The 17,813-nt window shown below is 43.8% G+C and overlaps 1 protein-coding gene across 13 annotated transcripts in view; it reads left to right on the top strand.

Annotated features, from left to right (window-relative positions):
- The window catches only part of parp9 (poly(ADP-ribose) polymerase family member 9), a 126,173-nt gene that overhangs the window by 23,157 nt on the left and 85,203 nt on the right, over window positions 1–17,813 (top strand). For 9 of the 13 annotated variants that reach the window (XM_038789804.1, XM_038789803.1, XM_038789798.1 and 6 more), the window contains one exon: window positions 7,374–8,314. In XM_038789804.1, the coding sequence (XP_038645732.1) occupies window positions 7,374–8,314 (941 nt within the window). The remainder of the gene's footprint in view (window positions 1–7,373; window positions 8,315–17,813) is intronic. The other 4 variants (XM_038789805.1, XM_038789802.1, XM_038789810.1 and 1 more) reach the window with 1 other exon arrangement.

Consider the following 17,813-nt stretch of genomic DNA (forward strand, 5'->3'; position numbering starts at 1 on the left):
AGGGGTGTTACATTAGCCACTTTCCATCTCTTCCCTCGGAACGTTTTTCCTGTTTGTGGAGTTGGAAAAGATGTTGTGATTTCCTCCCACATTTCTCATCTTTGCATCTTTGATTTTCCCTTTACTGTTTCCCTCTGAAATTTTCATCATTCTCCTGTTTAGTCGAAAACTGCTGGTTTAAGTTCAGGCATTTTTCTGTCTTTTGAGGCAAGAAAATGTAGTTTTACAGCTTTAAATATCTTGTTTTCAATTTTCGGGCATTTACCTTTTAAGTGGGCGTGGTCCGGATCCTCAGACGTCATGACGCTCGTGACGTCATGCATAGGAATCAATCGCGCATGCGAAAATCGGCCTTCCTTTACTGTGTGGTTTTGTGTCCACTGTGCGTGCGCGGCTTGCGCATGCACATAACAATCCACGACCAAAACGTTTTGAGACTGCGCATGCGCGGCTTTTGCATGCGCATAACAATCAGCAACAAGAACTTTTAAAAACTGCACAGAACGCAAAACCGGTGATTGTAACTGCGCATGCGCGGCTTCTGTTTCCTGCGCATGCGCAGATGCAGATTTTGTGCCCCAGAGACTGTAAAATGTGCTCCGACGCCATTTTATCGCGGATTTCAGCGTTTTTTTTGGAAAAGTGTAAGTAGTTACCGTTTCCATTCGATCTGGATTTCAGCGTTTTGGCTTTGTGAAAAATTCAAGTTACCTTTTCCTTTTGATCTGAACTGGACCTCAGCGTTTTGTCTCTGAAAAATTCATTCTTCCTTTTGATCTGTACTTTTCACTCGCGATTTCATGACTGAACCTTTTCTGTTCTGATAGTGATTGTTTGAGTTTTGCATCACTCAGTCTCTGTGCAGTTTGGCCTCTGAGCATACAGTGCTGTTCAAATTTCATACAGTACTCTTCAAATTTTTTCAGTATTATTTGTAAGTTGTTGCTGTCTTCAGCTTTTGAGTATTTAAATCCATTATATACTTTTCTAGCTTCATGTCCTGCGATGAGCAGTGCTATTTTCATTTAGTCTGAGGCTGCTGCTAAATCATTAGCTACGATATATATATCGAACACTTGTTTAAATCTTTTCCAGACATTACTTTCATTACCAGCTAGGTCCAGCTGAGGTGGGGTTCCAGCCAAATTAAGAAGTGCTATTTTTCTCTGATTGGAAGCATTTTCCAGCGCGGAGGCAGATAGGAAAACTTCAAACTGCTATTTGAAGAAAGCCCCATTTTGACAAAGTTTACTGTACGCTATTATATTAACTATGATCTGCCCTCACTCACACTATCTTGCCTTCGATTTGTACTGCAGCTATCTCCTTCACTTCTCTCCCCCTAAGGCTTAGCATCAATGCCTAATATACTTGTACATCTAGCTCCCCCTACTGGTTGATTTAGACATTTCATTAACCCCTTGCTGTTCTTACATTTATGATAATGTCACACCTTAGAACTAGATTTGTTTTCCTAAGGTGGAAAGGAAGGATGTATTTCCCTTAGCAGTACGGCCAATATCTCACCATGGCGGAGGCAGAAGAGACCCCCTCCCCTGCGCATGCGTCGGGATGACGTCAGCAGCCGCTGACGCTCCGGCGCATGCGCGGACTTACGCCGGCCGGTGAAGTCCTTTCGGCCCCGGCTGGCGTGGCGCCAAAGGCCGTTCACGCCAGCCGGCGGAGCGGGAAGCACTCCGGCAAGGGCCCATCCCCTCAATGTCCGGGTAGGGGAGAATCCCGTCCACTGTTGGTACAGGGACAGGAATGGTTGTTGGAAGCTCCGGTGTACATATATTTCGGTAAGAGTAGGGAAGGTGGTAAAAGAGGTGAAGGAGTAGCATTGTTAATCAAGGATAGTTTAACGGCTGCAAAAAGGCAGTTCGAAGGGGATCTGCCTACTGAGGTAATATGGTCCGAAGTTAGAAATAGGAAAGGAGCGGTCACGTTGTTAGGCGTTTTCTATAGGCCCCCAAATAGTAATAGAGATGTGGAGGAAGAAATTGCAAAACAGATTATGGATAGGTGTGGAGGTCTCAGGGTAGTTGTCATGGGTGACTTTAACTTTCCAAATATTGATTGGAACCTCTATAGGTCGAACAGTTCGGATGGGGCAGTTTTTGTACAGTGTGTGCAGGAGGGTTTCCTGACACAATATGCGGATAGGCCGAAAAGAGGGGGGGAGGGCACATTGGATTTGGTACTGGATAATGAACCGGGCCAAATGTTAGATTTGTTAGTGACCACAATGCGGTGTCTTTCACTATTGCAATGGAGAGGGATAGGGCCATATGGCAGGGCAAGGTTTATAATTGGGGGAGGGGTAATTATGATGCAATTAGGCAAGAATTAGGGAGCATAAAATGGGAACAGAAACTGTCAGGGAAAGGCACAAATGAAAAGTGGAGCTCGTTCAAGGACAAATACTGCGTGTTCTTGATAGGTATGTCACTGTCAGGCAGGGAGGAAATAGCAGTGTGAGGGAACCATGGTTTACAAAAGAGGTTGAATGTCTTGTCAAGAGGAAAAAGGAAACGCATGTAAGGATGAGAAAACAAGGTTCAGTTGGGTCGCTTGAGGGTTACAAGGGAGCAAGGAATGAGCTAATAAAAGGGCTTAGGAGAGCTAGGAAGGGGCATGAGAAGTCCTTGGCGGGTCGGATCAAGGAAAACCCCAAGGCTTTTTACTCTTATGTGAGAACTAAAAGAATGACCAGGGTGAGGTTAGGGCCAGTCAAGGACAGTGGTGGGAACTTGTGCATGGAGTCAGAAGAAATAGGAGAGGCGTCGAATGAATACTTTTCTTCAGTGTTCACCAAGGAGAGGGGCCATATTGTTGAGGATGAGAGTGTGATACAGGCGGGTAGGCTGGAGGAGGTAGATGTTCTGAGGAAGGATGTATCAGCAATTTTGAAAAGCCTTAGGGTCGACAAGTCCCCTGGGCCAGATGGGATATATCCAAGGATTCTTTGGGAGGCAAGGGATGAGATCTTTGGGTCCTCACTCTCCACGGGGATAGTGCCAGAGGACTGGAGAGTGGTGAATGTTGTTCCTCTGTTCAAGAAAGGGAATAGGAATGACCCTGATAGTTATAGGTCGGTTAGTCTTACTTCGGTGGTCGATAAGTTAATGCAAAAGGTCCTGAAGGATAGGATTTATGATAATTTGGAAAGATGCAGCTGAGTCAACATGGATTCGTGAAGGGTAAGTCTTGCCTCACAAATTTGATTGAATTCTTTGAGGAGGTAACTAAGTGTGTAGATGAAGGGAGAGCAGTTGATTTTATATACATGGATTTTAGTAAGGCGTTTGATAAGGTTCCCCACGGTCGGCTTATGAAGAAAGTAAGGAGGTGCGGGATAGAGGGAAATTTGACCAATTGGATAAGTAACTGGCTATCACATAGAAGATAGAGGGTGGTGGTGGATGGAAAATTTTCAGACTGGAGACCAGTTACCAGCGGTGTACCACAGGGATCAGTGCTGAGTCCTCTGCTATTTGTGATTTTTATCAATGACTTGGAGGAGGGGGCTGAAGGGTGGGTCAGTAAATTTGCTGATGACACCAAGATTGGTGGAGTAGTGGATGAGGTGGAGGGCTGTTGTAGATTGCAAAGAGCTGGGCTGAAAAATGGCAGATGGAGTTTAACCCTGATAAGTGCGAGGTGATTTATTTTGGTAGAAAAAATTTGAATGCGGATTACAGAGTCAACGGCAGGGTTCTGAGGAATGTGGAGGAACAGAGAGATCTTGGGGTTCATGTTCACAGATTTCTGAAGGTTGCCACTCAAGTGGATAGAGCCATGAAGAAGGCCTATAGTGTGTTAGCGTTTATTAACAGGGGGCTTGAGTTTAAGAGCCGCGGGGTTATGCTGCAACTGTATATGACCCTGGTGAGACCACATTTGGAGTATTGTGTGCAGTTCTGGTCACCTCGCTATAGGAAGGATGTGGAAGCATTGGAAAGGGTGCAAAGGAGACTTACCAGGATGCTGCCTGGTTTACAGGATAGGTCTTCTGAGGAAAGGTTGAGAGAGCTAGGGCTTTTCTCTTTGGAGCGGAGGGGGATGAGAGGCGACTTAATAGAGGTTTTTAAGATGAGGTGGGATAGATAGAGTGGACGTTCCTCGGGTGGATGTAGCTGTTACAAGGGGGCATAATATAAGGTTCAGGGTGGGAGATATAGGAGGGATGTCCGAGGTAGGTTCTTTACTCAGAGTGGTTAGAGTGTGGAATGGACTGCCTGCTCTGATAGTGGAGTCGGACACTTTAGGAACTTTCAAGCGGTTATTGGATAGGCACATGGAGCACACATGAATGTCAGGGAGTGGGATAGCTTGATCTTGGTTTCGGACAAAGCTCAGCACAACATCGAGGGCCGAAGGGCCTGTTCTGTGCTGGACTGTTCTATGTTCTCTGACCGTAGGTACTACAGAGACTTGCGAACACAGCCCCAGTCCTTAACGCAAGCCCTACTCCCACCCCTTGACTCTGTCGACACTTCCTGCTGCCTTGGGAAAGTTGGCAGCATAATCAAAGACCCCCTTCCACCTGGGTTATTCTCTCTTCTGACCTCTTCCATCGGGCAGAAGATACAAAAGTCTGAGACGTGCACTAACATATTCAAAAACAGCTTCATCCCCATTGTTACCAGACTCCTGAATGGCCCTCTTATGGACTGAACTGACTTATCTACGCATCTTCTTTACTGTGGTCGCACTATACTCTGTATGCTTCACCCAATGTCTATATCTATGGATTTACATTGTGTATTTATCATATGTCCAATGTTTCTTCATCTCTAGATCGATCTGCCTGGATTGTACGCAGAACAATACTTTTCACTGCACCTCAGTACACGTGACAATAAATCTAAATCTTAGGTTATAATCTTTTTCATTTTTACCTTTCCCTATATGGCACCTATGGGGTTGGTGATCTTCTGATCTGGTGCAGAAGGCATCATATCTATATGGGCCAGACTAAATTAACCAGCTAATCTTTTTTTGTCCCGCATTTTCTATGGTCATGTGTGCTCAAGAAAGCATGTAAAGATGTGTTACATACTTCTGTATGTAAACTGCAGATTTTGCAGTCTGAAATCTACATAAGAACAAGACATTGAAAAAGTATATCTTGCTAGTTCAGTTTTATTAAGTTCATTGATATGGTTTAATAAACAGATACCTTCAGCATTTTGTGATAAGAAAGGAAAGACAATTCCAGGAATCTGAGCAACAAGGGGCGCGATTCTCCGCACTCCCGACGGTGCGGAGAATAGCGTGGCTCGTAAAATTTTACGGCCACGCTGTTCTGACGCCCTCCCGCTATTCTCCCCCCCCCCCCCCCCCCCCCCCATGCCCGACTCCCGATACGAATCGCTGCCGCCGTTTTTTTACGGCCGGCAGCGATTCTCAGCTGATGGATGGGCCGAGTTCCCAGCCCTTTACGGCTGTTTTTACGAACGGCAAACACACCTGGTCTGGCCGTTCGTAAAAACGGCTGTAAACTGTCGATTTTTAATACCATGGCACCGATTGGCACGGCAGTACCCGATGCCCGCGCACTCTTTGTCCTTCCGCCGCCCCGCAGTATCCATTCGCGGGGCGGCTGAGGGGCATCCCGGCCCGCGCATGCGCGGGTTTCGCGCAAATGCGCGATGACGTCATCCGCGCATACGCGGGTTGGAGTCTTCCAATCCGCTCATGCGCGGCTGACGTCATATGACGCGTCAGCCGGCGCTAACTCTGGCAAGCGGGCTTAACAAAATTCGTTAAGCCCGCGATGCCGGAGTTTACGGCGTCGGGATGCTAGCCCCGACCGGGGACCAGAATCGGTTCCCGGTCGGGAAGGGGGGGGCTGGCGTCAAACCCGCCCGGACATAAATAAGACAACGATAGAAATTTGCATTAGGAGTACCATAAGGTTTGTTGTATTCAGTTGTTAAATTTCAAATGGAAGTTGAAAGAGGTTTACAACTTGGAGAAAGTCATAAATAAATAAAGCAAGATTATAAAATTTTATTTGACCTGACTTTGGGGCGGGGGGGGGGGGGGGGGGGCAGCACGGTAGCACAGTGGTTAGCACAGTTGCTTCACAGCTCCAGGTTCACAGGTTCGATTCCCGGCTTGAGTCACTGTCTGTGGGGAGTCTGCACGTTCTCTGTATGTCTGCGTGGGTTTTCTCCCACAGTCCAAAGTTGTGCAGGTTAGATGGATTGGCCATGCTAAATTGTCCTTAGTATCCAAAATGGTTTGGTGGGGTTACGGGGATAGGTTGGAAGTGTAGCCTTAAGTGGAGTGCTCTTTCCAAGGGCTGGTGCAGACTCGATGGGCCGAATGGCCTCCTTTTGCACTGTAAATTCTATGATTCTATGAATAGGGAAAACATTTTTAAATTCTGGGAAAGATAAGTTTCAAATGAGGACAATGAAATAAAGATGAAAGAGGGGGATAAAACTACTTGAGGGGAGATGTGAGAGCTGTGTTGGGGTGTGCCTACCTGACACCTGGGGTGTTGTTCTGTGGTTGGAAAAGGCCATGAAAAGGCAACGTGAAGCAGCCTTCAGCCAATTGCAGAAAAATGTCTGTTTTCCAGAAAGCAGGTTTTATTTTTAAAGTTTCTTGAATGTACACATAAGAGTGGGAGATGGAGAAAGAGAGAGAGAGAGCAAAGCCCTGTGCCATACCTCCCTGGCAGCAACAAGAGATTGCTTTGGGGTAGTATTACTGGATTTTATAGATTAAATATTTCTTGGGCGTTGTTGCCTTAAAGGGGTGTTTATTTGTGAGAATAACTGAGGAGAAAATCATTTTGGGAATGCTCTACAAGTCTATTTTTAACTTATTTTTATATGTTTTAAGTTTTCTTTTGTTAATGCATGTTTTAAGTTAATATTTAAGATCTCACAACATGTCACTCGAAGTTTTGGCTTCTGACATCAACGTGCATATCTTCTCTTGTTGAAAATTCAAAAAGAAAAAAGTTGTGAAAAGCTTGCCAAGTCTCTCTTTGGGATTTGATTTGCGTGGCAATTACCACCTGCTGGATCATAACAATATAGTAGATAAAATGATACATTTCTGTCTTCCTTTTGTCGTAATTTTAAGGCAAACTATTTAAATATTTATAGCCTGACTTGGACTTTGAAAGTTTAAAAATAATTGAGACAAGATAAGTGGCCTTTTGGCCCCTTCTAGTGATGTTGGATTCAATATAAAATTATTTAAAAATAAAGTGAAAATTAATGGGAATGAAAACTCAATTCCATATTGCAACATAGACTTGTGGAAACAAAAAATGGTTGCTGTCATAGCTGCCCCTTTCTAACATCAGGCGACTCTCTGAAGATTGTTTTTAATTGTTCTGTTTCAAGCAGGCGGAAAACAGATGGAAGATGAACATAAAGACTTGAGCCAAGCAGAAATGTGTATTGAGATTCCAGTTCAAAATGATGTTGGTCAGTTTCTTCAGGATAAAAAGAGATTGCTCTTTAAAATAATTTGGGGGAAATTTAACTGCACTGCTGCACTCTGTACTAATGAAAATAAACTAGCAGTATCTGTTTCAAAAAACACTGCTGAGCATTTACTTGCAACAGAAGAGCCAATCCATCCAATATCCTCTTTTCCTACTGGAGTAAGATACATGAAGATCCTACAAGGAGGGCTTTATATTTTTGTATGTTTAGATGATATGACAAAACATAAGGTAGATGTTGTTGTGAACTCTGCCAATGAATATTTGAAACATGACCACGGACGTTCTCGTACTTTGGCAAGAGCAGCTGGGCCAGAATTTGTGACTGAAAGTGTCAATATTGTACAAGAACATGGGGCAGTACCAGTTGGTTCTGCAGTAGTCACTGGGGCAGGAAAGCTCCCATGTAAAATGGTCATTCATGCAGTAGGACCTATTTGGAATATAAATCCACATTCAGAAAATGATCGTTTGCTGTCTTATGCCATCAGAAATAGCCTTGTGTTGGCAAATGAATTACAAATGACCTCAATTGCAATACCAGCTGTTGGTTTTGAAAATGGTTTCCCATTACAAAGGTGTGTGGAATTGATAGTGAGTACAGTCAAAACATTTCATGGGATATGGATGCCAAAAAATGCTTTGAAAGAGATCCATTTAGTAGACTTCAGTGAGCGTACAACTACAGCAATGGAAGACGCTTGCAAGAATATCCTTGGTGAAACAAGCCAGAAACATTTGCTAAGTATAGATTTCATGCCAAATCGGATTCGGGATATGTATAGGTTTCAGAATCTTCATATAGAAATCAGGAGAGAAAAAATTGAAGAACAGAACGTATGTATAGCTTAATATTCTACAGTTTTAAAAGTATGTTTTTTTGCTATATGAAAATCATACAGAGGGCCATTGGTTTATTCTGACAGTAAATTCAAATCTATTTTTATTGAATTAAATTTTAGGATTTTCATTATCGCATTTCAATTCTTTTGCCTATTTGGCCTAGGAAAGATATCAGATAATATTAAGGTAATTAAGTTAAATTCAGCTCAGAAGTGAGTAATCCAAACAACATATCCTATTGTTGGGAATGCAGTTAGATCAAAATGAATCTGCTGGAACAATATATATATATTTTTTAATTTAAAGTACCCAATTCATTTTTTCCAATTCAGGGGCAATTTAGCGAAGCCAATCCACCGACCATGCACATCTTTGGGTTGTGGGGGCGAAACCCACGCAAACACGGGGAGGATGTGCAAACTCCACATGGACAGTGATCCAGGGTCGGGATTGAACCTGGGACCGGGGCACCGTGAGACAGCAATGCTAACCACTGCGCCACTGTACTGCCCGTGCTGGAGAAATGATAACCCCAGCAAATTGGATGAGCTTGAGGAGTTATTTCAGTCAAATGCACATTTAAAATATTGGAATGGCTTCATTCATTTTTCCCAATGAGGCTAGCAGTCGAGAGATCTCACACCTATAGTCAGTTTGATTGGCAGTTCAATTAATCAGTCTCTGCACATGGAAAGCTGAGTAGCAGGGATGCCTAATTGTCAGATATCAGGACATAGGGGGCGCGATTCTCCAAATGCTGTCGCGTTTCACAACGGCGTGAAACGGGTGCGGGGACAACCGATTCTGGACCCCACAGGGGGCCAACATGGTGCTGGAGCAATTCACGGCGCTCCAGCCTCCCTTCCTGGTGCCAAATGGGCGCTGCGCCAACCCGCGCATGCGTGGGGGACTTCTTCAACGCTCCAGCCTCGGTGCAACATGGCGCGGGGGTTCTGAGGCCGGAAGCGGAACAAAGTAGGCCCGGGGGGGGGGGGGAGAGGCCGGCCCGCTGATCGGTGAGCCCCGATCTTAAACCAAACCCCATCGGAGGCCCCCCTGGTGAAGGCGCGCTTCTCCCCGCCCCACAGGCCGCCACCGACCCTTTGCGCAGGATTCCCGCCGTCAACGACCAGGGGTGAATGGTGCGGCGGGACTCTGCCGTTTCTGCGCGGCCCATCCGTGACGCAGAAACGGTGGCCCGGTCCCGGACAGCAGCCCGCAACCGGCGCCGCGCCAATCGCGCCGGCACAAATGGCGCTGATTCTCCACACCTTGGAGAATCACGCACCGGTATCGGGGTAGCGTGGTGCGGTTGCGGCGATTCTCCGGTGCGGGGCCTGGAAACCTGGAGTGATAAATACAGCAAGTGAGCATTTTCTTCCAAAGATAAGCGCTGTATCGAAGAGTGAGTTTGGGAATTTGAAGCTTGGTGAGAATTGAATTGGTAAGACTGTTCCTTTTTAAATGTCAGGAATTTAATTTAATTTAGAATTGTGCAGTGAAGGTTAGCAAGGGGCTGCCCCACCCACTTAAATAACTGATTGGCAATTAACTGTCAGTCACCTAATGGTTTGATCTACCTTTAACAGGTGGGGGGGGGGGGGGGGGGGGAGTCATCTCAGGCCAATTTAAAACAGCAATTTGAAACTCACTCCCAGTGAGTTATCCCAGTGAGCCAGAGAAGGCACATATTGAAGAACGAGTTTGGGAATTCGAAGCTGGGTGGGGAGGAGGTGCTTTTTATACCTGGTAAGTACTTTTTCTTTTAATTTGTCTATTTGTTTTTCTTTTTTTCTTTCGTCCTGTTCTGTTTCTTGGCATTGTAGTTGTATAGGTTAACCTAAGGTTTAAGACATGGCAGATGATCCCAGACCCGTGCCATGCTCCTCGTATGCGATGTGGGAGCTCAGGGATACGTCCACTGACCCTGACTCCTTCACGTGCAAGAAGTGTGTCCAGCTGCAGCTCCTGTTAGACCGCTTGACAGCTCTGGAGCTGCGGGTGGACTCACTTTGGAGCATGCTGAGGGCGTCGTGGACAGCACGTTCGCTGAGTTGGTCACACCGCAGGTGAAAATTACTGAGGGAGATAGAAAATGGGTGACCAAAAGACAGAGCAAGAGTAGGAAGGCAATTCAGGGTTCCCCTGCGGTCATCTCCTTGCAAAACAGATATACCAATTTGAATACTGTTGGCGGAGATGGCTCACCAGGGGAACGCAGCAACAACCAGATTCATGGCACCGTGGCTGGCTCTGCTGTGCAGGAGGGCAGGAAGAAAAATGGCAGGGCTATAGTGATAGGGGACTCGAACATAAGAACTAGGAGCAGGAGTAGGACATCTGGCCCCTCGAGCCTGCTCCGCCATTCAATGAGATCATGGCTGATGTTTTGTGGACTCAGCTCCACTTTCCGGCCCGAACACCATAACCCTTAATCCCTTTATTCTTCAAAAAACTATCTATCTTTACCTTAAAAACATGTAATGAAGGAGCCTCAACTGCTTCACTGGGCAAGGAATTCCATAGATTCACAACCTTTTGGGTGAAGAAGTTGCTCCTAAACTCAGTCCTAAATCTACTTCCCTTATTTTGAGGCTATGCCCCCTAGTTCTGCTTTCACCCGCCAGTGGAAACAACCTGCCCGCATCTATCCTATCTATTCCCTTCATAATTTTATATGGTTCTATAAGATCCCCCCTCATCCTTCTAAATTCCAACGAGTACAATCCCAGTCTACTCAACCTCTCCTCATAATCCAACCCCTTCAGCTCTGGGATTAACCTAGTGAATCTCCTCTGCACACCCTCCAGTGCCAGTACGTCCTTTCTCAAGTAAGGAGACCAAAACTGAACACAATACTCCAGGTGTGGCCTCACTAACACCTTATACAATTGCAACATAACCTCCCTAGCCTTAAACTCCATCCCTCTAGCAATGAAGGATAAAATTCCATTTGCCTTCTTAATCACCTTGTTTTTCTAAATTCACCTATATGTTTTAGAATTCCCTTTATACCAAAGAACCTTAAGGGTCAATATTCTAAAAACGGCGACCAGGGAACTCCCTCCCCGACTCCAGTACAGGCCTCTGAGAGTGCTAATCGGGTCAAACTCTCCTTTCAAGTTATCCCCCGGTATAACTCCTACCTTCACTGAAGAATTTTACTTACTTACCCCTTAATGGCATTGATGTCCCGGGTCCTGCGTTCTTAAGGAAGTGAAGTAAGCTAATAACCACTTTTTCAGGATAAATTATTTTATTATTAACATACTCTTTTTTATCTCATTAAATTAAAAACATTATTTACTTTTTGATGTTGTCTGGTTGGTTGGTGAGGCCTTCAGACTCTCTCTCTCTCTCTCTTTCACTTTCAAGCCTCCTGGTCATCTCTCCTGGTGCAGTTTTCTCTTTTTCTCCTCTTCTGTCTTCAGTGGCTGCTGCTCCTGCTGCTGCTCCTGCTGTCCTTCTTGCTTCTTCGGGTGCCGCTGGTGTTCTGCTGCTGGTGTCTTTGTTCTTGCTTCTTGCCTCGTGGGGAGAAAAAGGGGAGGAGTCTGAAGTCCACGCTGGATTCTTTGTTTCAGCTGTTCTGATCGGGACCTCTGATAAGGATCGGACTTCGGGTCTTAAAGGGGCAGTCCATCACAATTTTCCAACAACACAAAGAGATTTTTTTAAACTTTTTTTCTTTTGCCTTTCTCCTGCTGCAGGTTGTAATAACCATTCTGATAGACTGAAATTGCTGCCCACAGTTTCTGTGCCCTTCAGCTGCCACCAACCTCTTGTGGGATCTTTCCCTGCACTCTCCCCGATCAGATGTTGGCAGACCTCTATGTTTCAAATGACACATTCTGTATTTTCCAGAACACCCCGTCTTGACATTTGAAACATTACTATAATTTGGTTTATTGTCCCCCCATCCAATTGTACTAACCTACATCCCTGATCATTGTCATTTGTATGCATATCATAGACCAGTGTCAATACGAGTCTTGTTTTCCATTTCTGATTGGAATGTGGTAATTGTGATATCTTTTACCCCCCACTGATCCCCTAGTCTTATTAATTTAAAATGTTCAATTGATCCTGCTTGTATTCCTAACTTCCCCATTAATGTCTAACATTGTCGTGAATCATGTAAGTCTGCCAACCCCTGGTTTACATGAGAGAACATCTTTCTGACAACGTGTATATTTTTCATTTCAGCATTTACAAAACCGCATTGAACCGTCTCTTTTTTTTCTTCCCAAACAAATTCTCCCTATTGTTCTATACATAGTAAAATTTTTATCTTATCTTAACACCTTATTCATTACCTAACCAATAGACTGTGTGTTACACTTTACATATTTTCAACTGTTAACAATTTAATATCAATATCGAAACATTGCTTCTTGGCTTTTGGAACAATCATTATTACATACTAACTAACCCTCTATTAAAACATTCACAGTTTAGAAATGCGGATCAAGTTATTTAACGACACACATACCCCCCTTCTCATATATATACAACAGTCCCTATCAATTTACATGAAAATAAAAATTTTTTCTTATCAACGATTATAGCTCTTCAATGCAATATTGTTTTGTTGCATTGGTAACAATTTTCCCGCCGTAGTATCAAGCTACTGAAATTCTTAACCTATTATCATTGATCATATTGGGGTTCCTCGTCAGTCGCTGCTATCTGCTGCCGAGACCTTAATGATTCCACTGCGTAGTACATACCCCATGGAGACCACAGATCATCCATCAACTAATGTCCAGTTAGAGATGTCTGACCGGGGGTTTCACTGTCCAGTTATAATTTGATATTCTAATTTGCATTTAATTCCCTCAAATTTGTAGCCAATTATATCATTAGTTTCCCCCCAATCCTGTCGAACAGATTCTTCTCTGGAGTGTAGTTCTCTTCCTTCTCGCGAACTGGTTTTTATTGGAGTGTAGTTCTCTTCCTTCTTGCGACCTGGTTTGTTATTAATTTTTTCCACCTGAAAAAGCAAATGAACAGATCAAGGGTGGAGAGGGCCCTATTCTTTAATTCGGATTATCCCAGAAGTGCCCTCTCCAGGACTTCCGGATTCCTTTTGCCATCATTTCTTTTTGAACTGGTTTATATTCCATATCCTTGATGTAGTCAAGCCTCCTTCTGTCATTGCACCCCTGAGTGAGATTCGAAGAATCTCAAACTCCTCTGATGCTCACTGGGTCATGTGTTTCAAGCGTGACACAATTTCTTTTGCTCCAGACACCATGCTTCTCTAATTCAATTGTATGTGTACCCAGAATCTGAACAATCTTGTCTTTACATTTTACAGTCTCGCGAATGATTTTCCCCGCAGTCTTAGTTGGTAACTTCACCCAAACTTCGTCTCCTACTTGATAATTCCCAGATTCACTTGGGTCTCCTTGTCCCTGTGGGACAGAGGTTCCAAGGTTGCTATTAAGATCAAATACTATTCTTTCAATGTCTTTATCCCAGCCTTTATTATTCTGATTCTTTATGATCCAATCCTTTACTTTTCTTACAGACCTCTCAGCCATTCCATTACTCTCAGGTGCATATTTCACGGCCCAATTGATTGTTATTCCTCTGTCAGCACAAAAGTTAATAACAGTATTGTTTCTAAAGTGTGGCGCGTTGTCCATTCGGATCGATTCTGGTCTACCTCTGGAGGTCATCATTTCTGCCAATACCCTTTTGGTTGTGGCTCCATTTGCTTTGCTGGTTGCTCTAAGGTCAATTTCTCCCGTGCAGCTATCAGCTTTGACTAAAAAATACAAATTACCTTTGCTGCTTCTGGGAAAAAGTGGTCCTGCATAATCTAATGACCATTCCTGCATTGGTTTCTCAGTTTTTATGCTCCCATATGTTTTATTTCCTCTCTGTCCTCCACAGGCCATACATCTCTCACATTTTCTCCTTACTGCAGTTAAATGTTGTCTCCAATAGGCTATTTTAAGTCCCAACTTCTTCAACTCCCTTGCGACTACAACATGACCCCCATGTCCTGTGGCTTCATGTACTTGCTTAATTATCATTTGATGGTCGGCTGCTGAGTTCCCAAGAGTCCCCAAGATTATTGTCCTAAGTCTGGCTAATTCATCCACTTCCTGATTCCCCTTACACAGTTCCCCAATTCCTTTTGTGTGTGCTTTTTGATGAATTGTCTGGATCTCCATATCGGCTAAAATTTTATCTATCTCTTCCCACTGTTCTTTCTGTTCCAGTAGTTTATTTCTACCGTTCGTCCAACCGTTTAGTTTCCAAAACTCCAAATCTTTCTCCAATCCTTGCTGCACGAAAAAGCTATCGGTTACAACGGTAACTTCCTGCAGCTTTCGCTGGTGACACTCCTTTAACCCTTGCAATACTCCCTCTACCTCTGCTGTCTGAGCTGATCCAATGATTATTCCCTGTTCCTCCACTACTATGTTTCCTGAATTTTTTAAAATGAATGCCCATCTGGCTTGTTCTTCGTCCTTCTTGACTTTACTACCATCAGTGTATAATACCCAAGCATTCACCAACTCCGTTTTACTAACTGGCTCATCAAGTTTCTGTCCCTTTTGAATGTTATGAACAAACATTAAGTCAGGGTTTAGAAGAATGGTTTCCCATCTTTCCCATCGAGCTGTATTCGCGCCTTGCTGGCAAATCTGTCTCTTGGTTAGCTCCTTTAACTCCAAAAACTCAGTTGTGACATAAATTTTCTTACCACCCGACAAGTTTTCTATCTCTGCTATTCTCTTTGTTATAGCTGCTAGACATTTCTCGATGTTTGAAAACTTTTGTTCAGCTCTCGACCAGTTTCCTGTCAGATGTTTGATAGGTGTCTGATTGCTAAGATTAGCAAGTACCATACCATATCCATTTTTATATATGTCTAATTTAATGCTTAAATCATCCTCTTCTTGTCTCCCAACTAATGACCCCGATATCGCAATTGCTGCCTTTAACTGATCTAACCCTCTCTGGGCCTCGCTGGTCCAAATAAAATCCCCTTTCAAGGTTTGATAAATGGCTTTAGCATAGAGACTGAAGTCCTTCACTACTGGCCTTAGATATCCCAACATTCCCATTATTTTTTGAACCCCTTTTTTCGAAACCGGCGCAGTAATTTCAGCTATCTTCTTCCTCATTTCAATACTGGCCTCTCTACCTTCCTTCGATACTGAATAACCCAAATAGTTGACTTCGCTTCTCCCAATTTGACATTTCTTTAGCCCTATTTTAAAGCCTGCTTCACCAAGTGTCTTAATGATCCTGGCCACTCTTTCCACATGTTTGTCCTGATCGTCATCTCCAATTAATATATCATCGATATATACTAAGGCCAAATCATCTTGAATCAGCTCCCTGATTATTGCCTGAAAGTGATTTGGAGAATTAACATATCCCTGTGGAAGTCTACAATATACATAATGCTTAGTTCCAAAGGTGAATGCTGTTTTCTCCCTGCTGTCTGGGTCTAATGGAACACTCCAGAATCCATTCGCCAAATCTATACTAGTTAAGTAAGTTTTTCCCGCGACTTGCTCTAAGGTAGCTTGTGGATTTATTAAATATCTCTTGTCCTTCTTTGTGACTTTATTTAAAGCTTTGTAATTTGTTACCATTCTAAATGTACCATCTGGTTTTCTTACTACCTGAAGTGGACTATTTGTTGAGGCATATGTGACCCCTTGAATAATCCCCTGCTGCTCCAATTCCTTGATTATTATCTCCAGCTCGCTCTTAGCTCCTCTAGGCAAAGGATACTGTTTTTGAGGTCTGTGTTGTCCCCCGTGAATTGTGTGTTGAAATTGCTGGCTAAGCAAACCTGTGTCATTCTTACCTATCGCTAGGTTTGCTCCCATCAGTACTTCTTCCATCTTCTTCCAAGCTTCGTCATTTAAAATACTTTTCTCTTTCTGTTTCCTTATTTCCTCCATGTTATCAATTGGTTTTAATATCCTTATTTTTCCAGTATCTATTTTTATTAAATCTTTCCCTGCCATCAGATTATCAGTTCCTGATATTGCCAGTAATTCTCCCAATCTAACTTCTGGTCTAATATCCTTATTCCCTAATGCTCCTTCTACTATGTATTTCTTTCCTGTCGGATTTCCAGCTTCTTCCCTTATCATTGATATCTCAGCCCCTGTGTCCACTATACATCTTTCCCCCTTGTATACTACTACTAATTCTCCTTTGTCTGTTTCTGTTGTTAGATTCTGTATAGCCTGTTTAAGGGGAGAAGCCGAATCCTGTCCATATATACCGGGGCCTCCTCTGCCTCCTCCTCGGAATCCCCCTCGCGAGCGTCCCGGATACCCTTCTGGTGGTTGATATCTACCTTGCTCAATCCTCCCCTGACCAGCTGCTCTTCTTCTCCTATCCTCAATGAATCTGTCTCTTTCCTCCCGACTGAGGGCTAGGAATTGTCCCCTTGGTAAATAATCTAGATTTTGTGGTGGAGGTGGCCCTTGTGACCGCAAATTATACCCATGTTGTGGCATTGCTGGTTGTGCTGGATTTTGTTCCGATTTGTCAGGTATCTGCCGGTTTGGTGGTCTAATCTGAGCATTTTGTGTTGAAACATTATTCTGGGCAGCTGCTCTTTTGTGTTCCCCTTTTGTGTGCTTATCCTTAAATGCTTTGCCTGCCAAATCAAATTTAACCAGTTCTCTTCCTATTTCTCTTCTAGAGGTCGTTAACAGTATTATTGAGAGGCTTTTTCCCCCTGGAATCTTGGGTCCTAATTCCCTCAGGAATCTGACTACATCGACCCCCTCTTCCTTATTAACCTCATATATTCGGTCGATATATGGTGTGAGGTGTTCCCCTGCATATGCTGCCTCTGTCATCTCTTTCATTAAATTAGCTCTCTCATTTCCCAAATCTAACTCACTTATTAAATCTGAGACTTCGCCTGTAACTATTTCTCCCACTGTATGTAAATCAATCAATTTGGTGGATTCTCCTGATGCCCCCATTTTCTTCGCTAACTGTTTTAACCTCTGTGAATACTCAATTTTACTCTCCCCATGTTTCTTTGGGCCTGCTGTCTTCATTACGGCTGCTACTATTTTATACGGTACCATGCCTCCCTGTCCTTCCTCTGGACCTGGTGTAAATGACTGAACTATTTTCTCACTTCTGGGGCATGGTGTTCTCAAAGGGGCACCTCTATCTGGGTCCCTATATTCGGAGAAATGTATCCGTCGTCGTACCGGTTCTTCCTCAAAATAGGGGGTACCATGTTGTGCAAACTCTTCCACCGATTCTATATATTCTTCAAACCTTGCACTTGGTACCTGGCTATCTCGTGGAGCATAACTTGCCCTATCCATTGGAGTAGGAGCAGTTTTTTGGGGTCTTGGACGATTCTGTATCCTTTCCTGTGGTCTTAGTGCTGCTATTATCTGGCCTTGTGTTTCTGTGCTGTTCCTTACCCTACTCATGGCTCTTCCGAAACTGTCATACCCTTTGCTCATTTGCCAAATTTTAG

This window comes from Scyliorhinus canicula, chromosome 2 (genome assembly GCF_902713615.1).
Source record: "Scyliorhinus canicula chromosome 2, sScyCan1.1, whole genome shotgun sequence".
In the NCBI taxonomy this organism is placed as follows: Eukaryota; Metazoa; Chordata; class Chondrichthyes; order Carcharhiniformes; family Scyliorhinidae; genus Scyliorhinus; species Scyliorhinus canicula.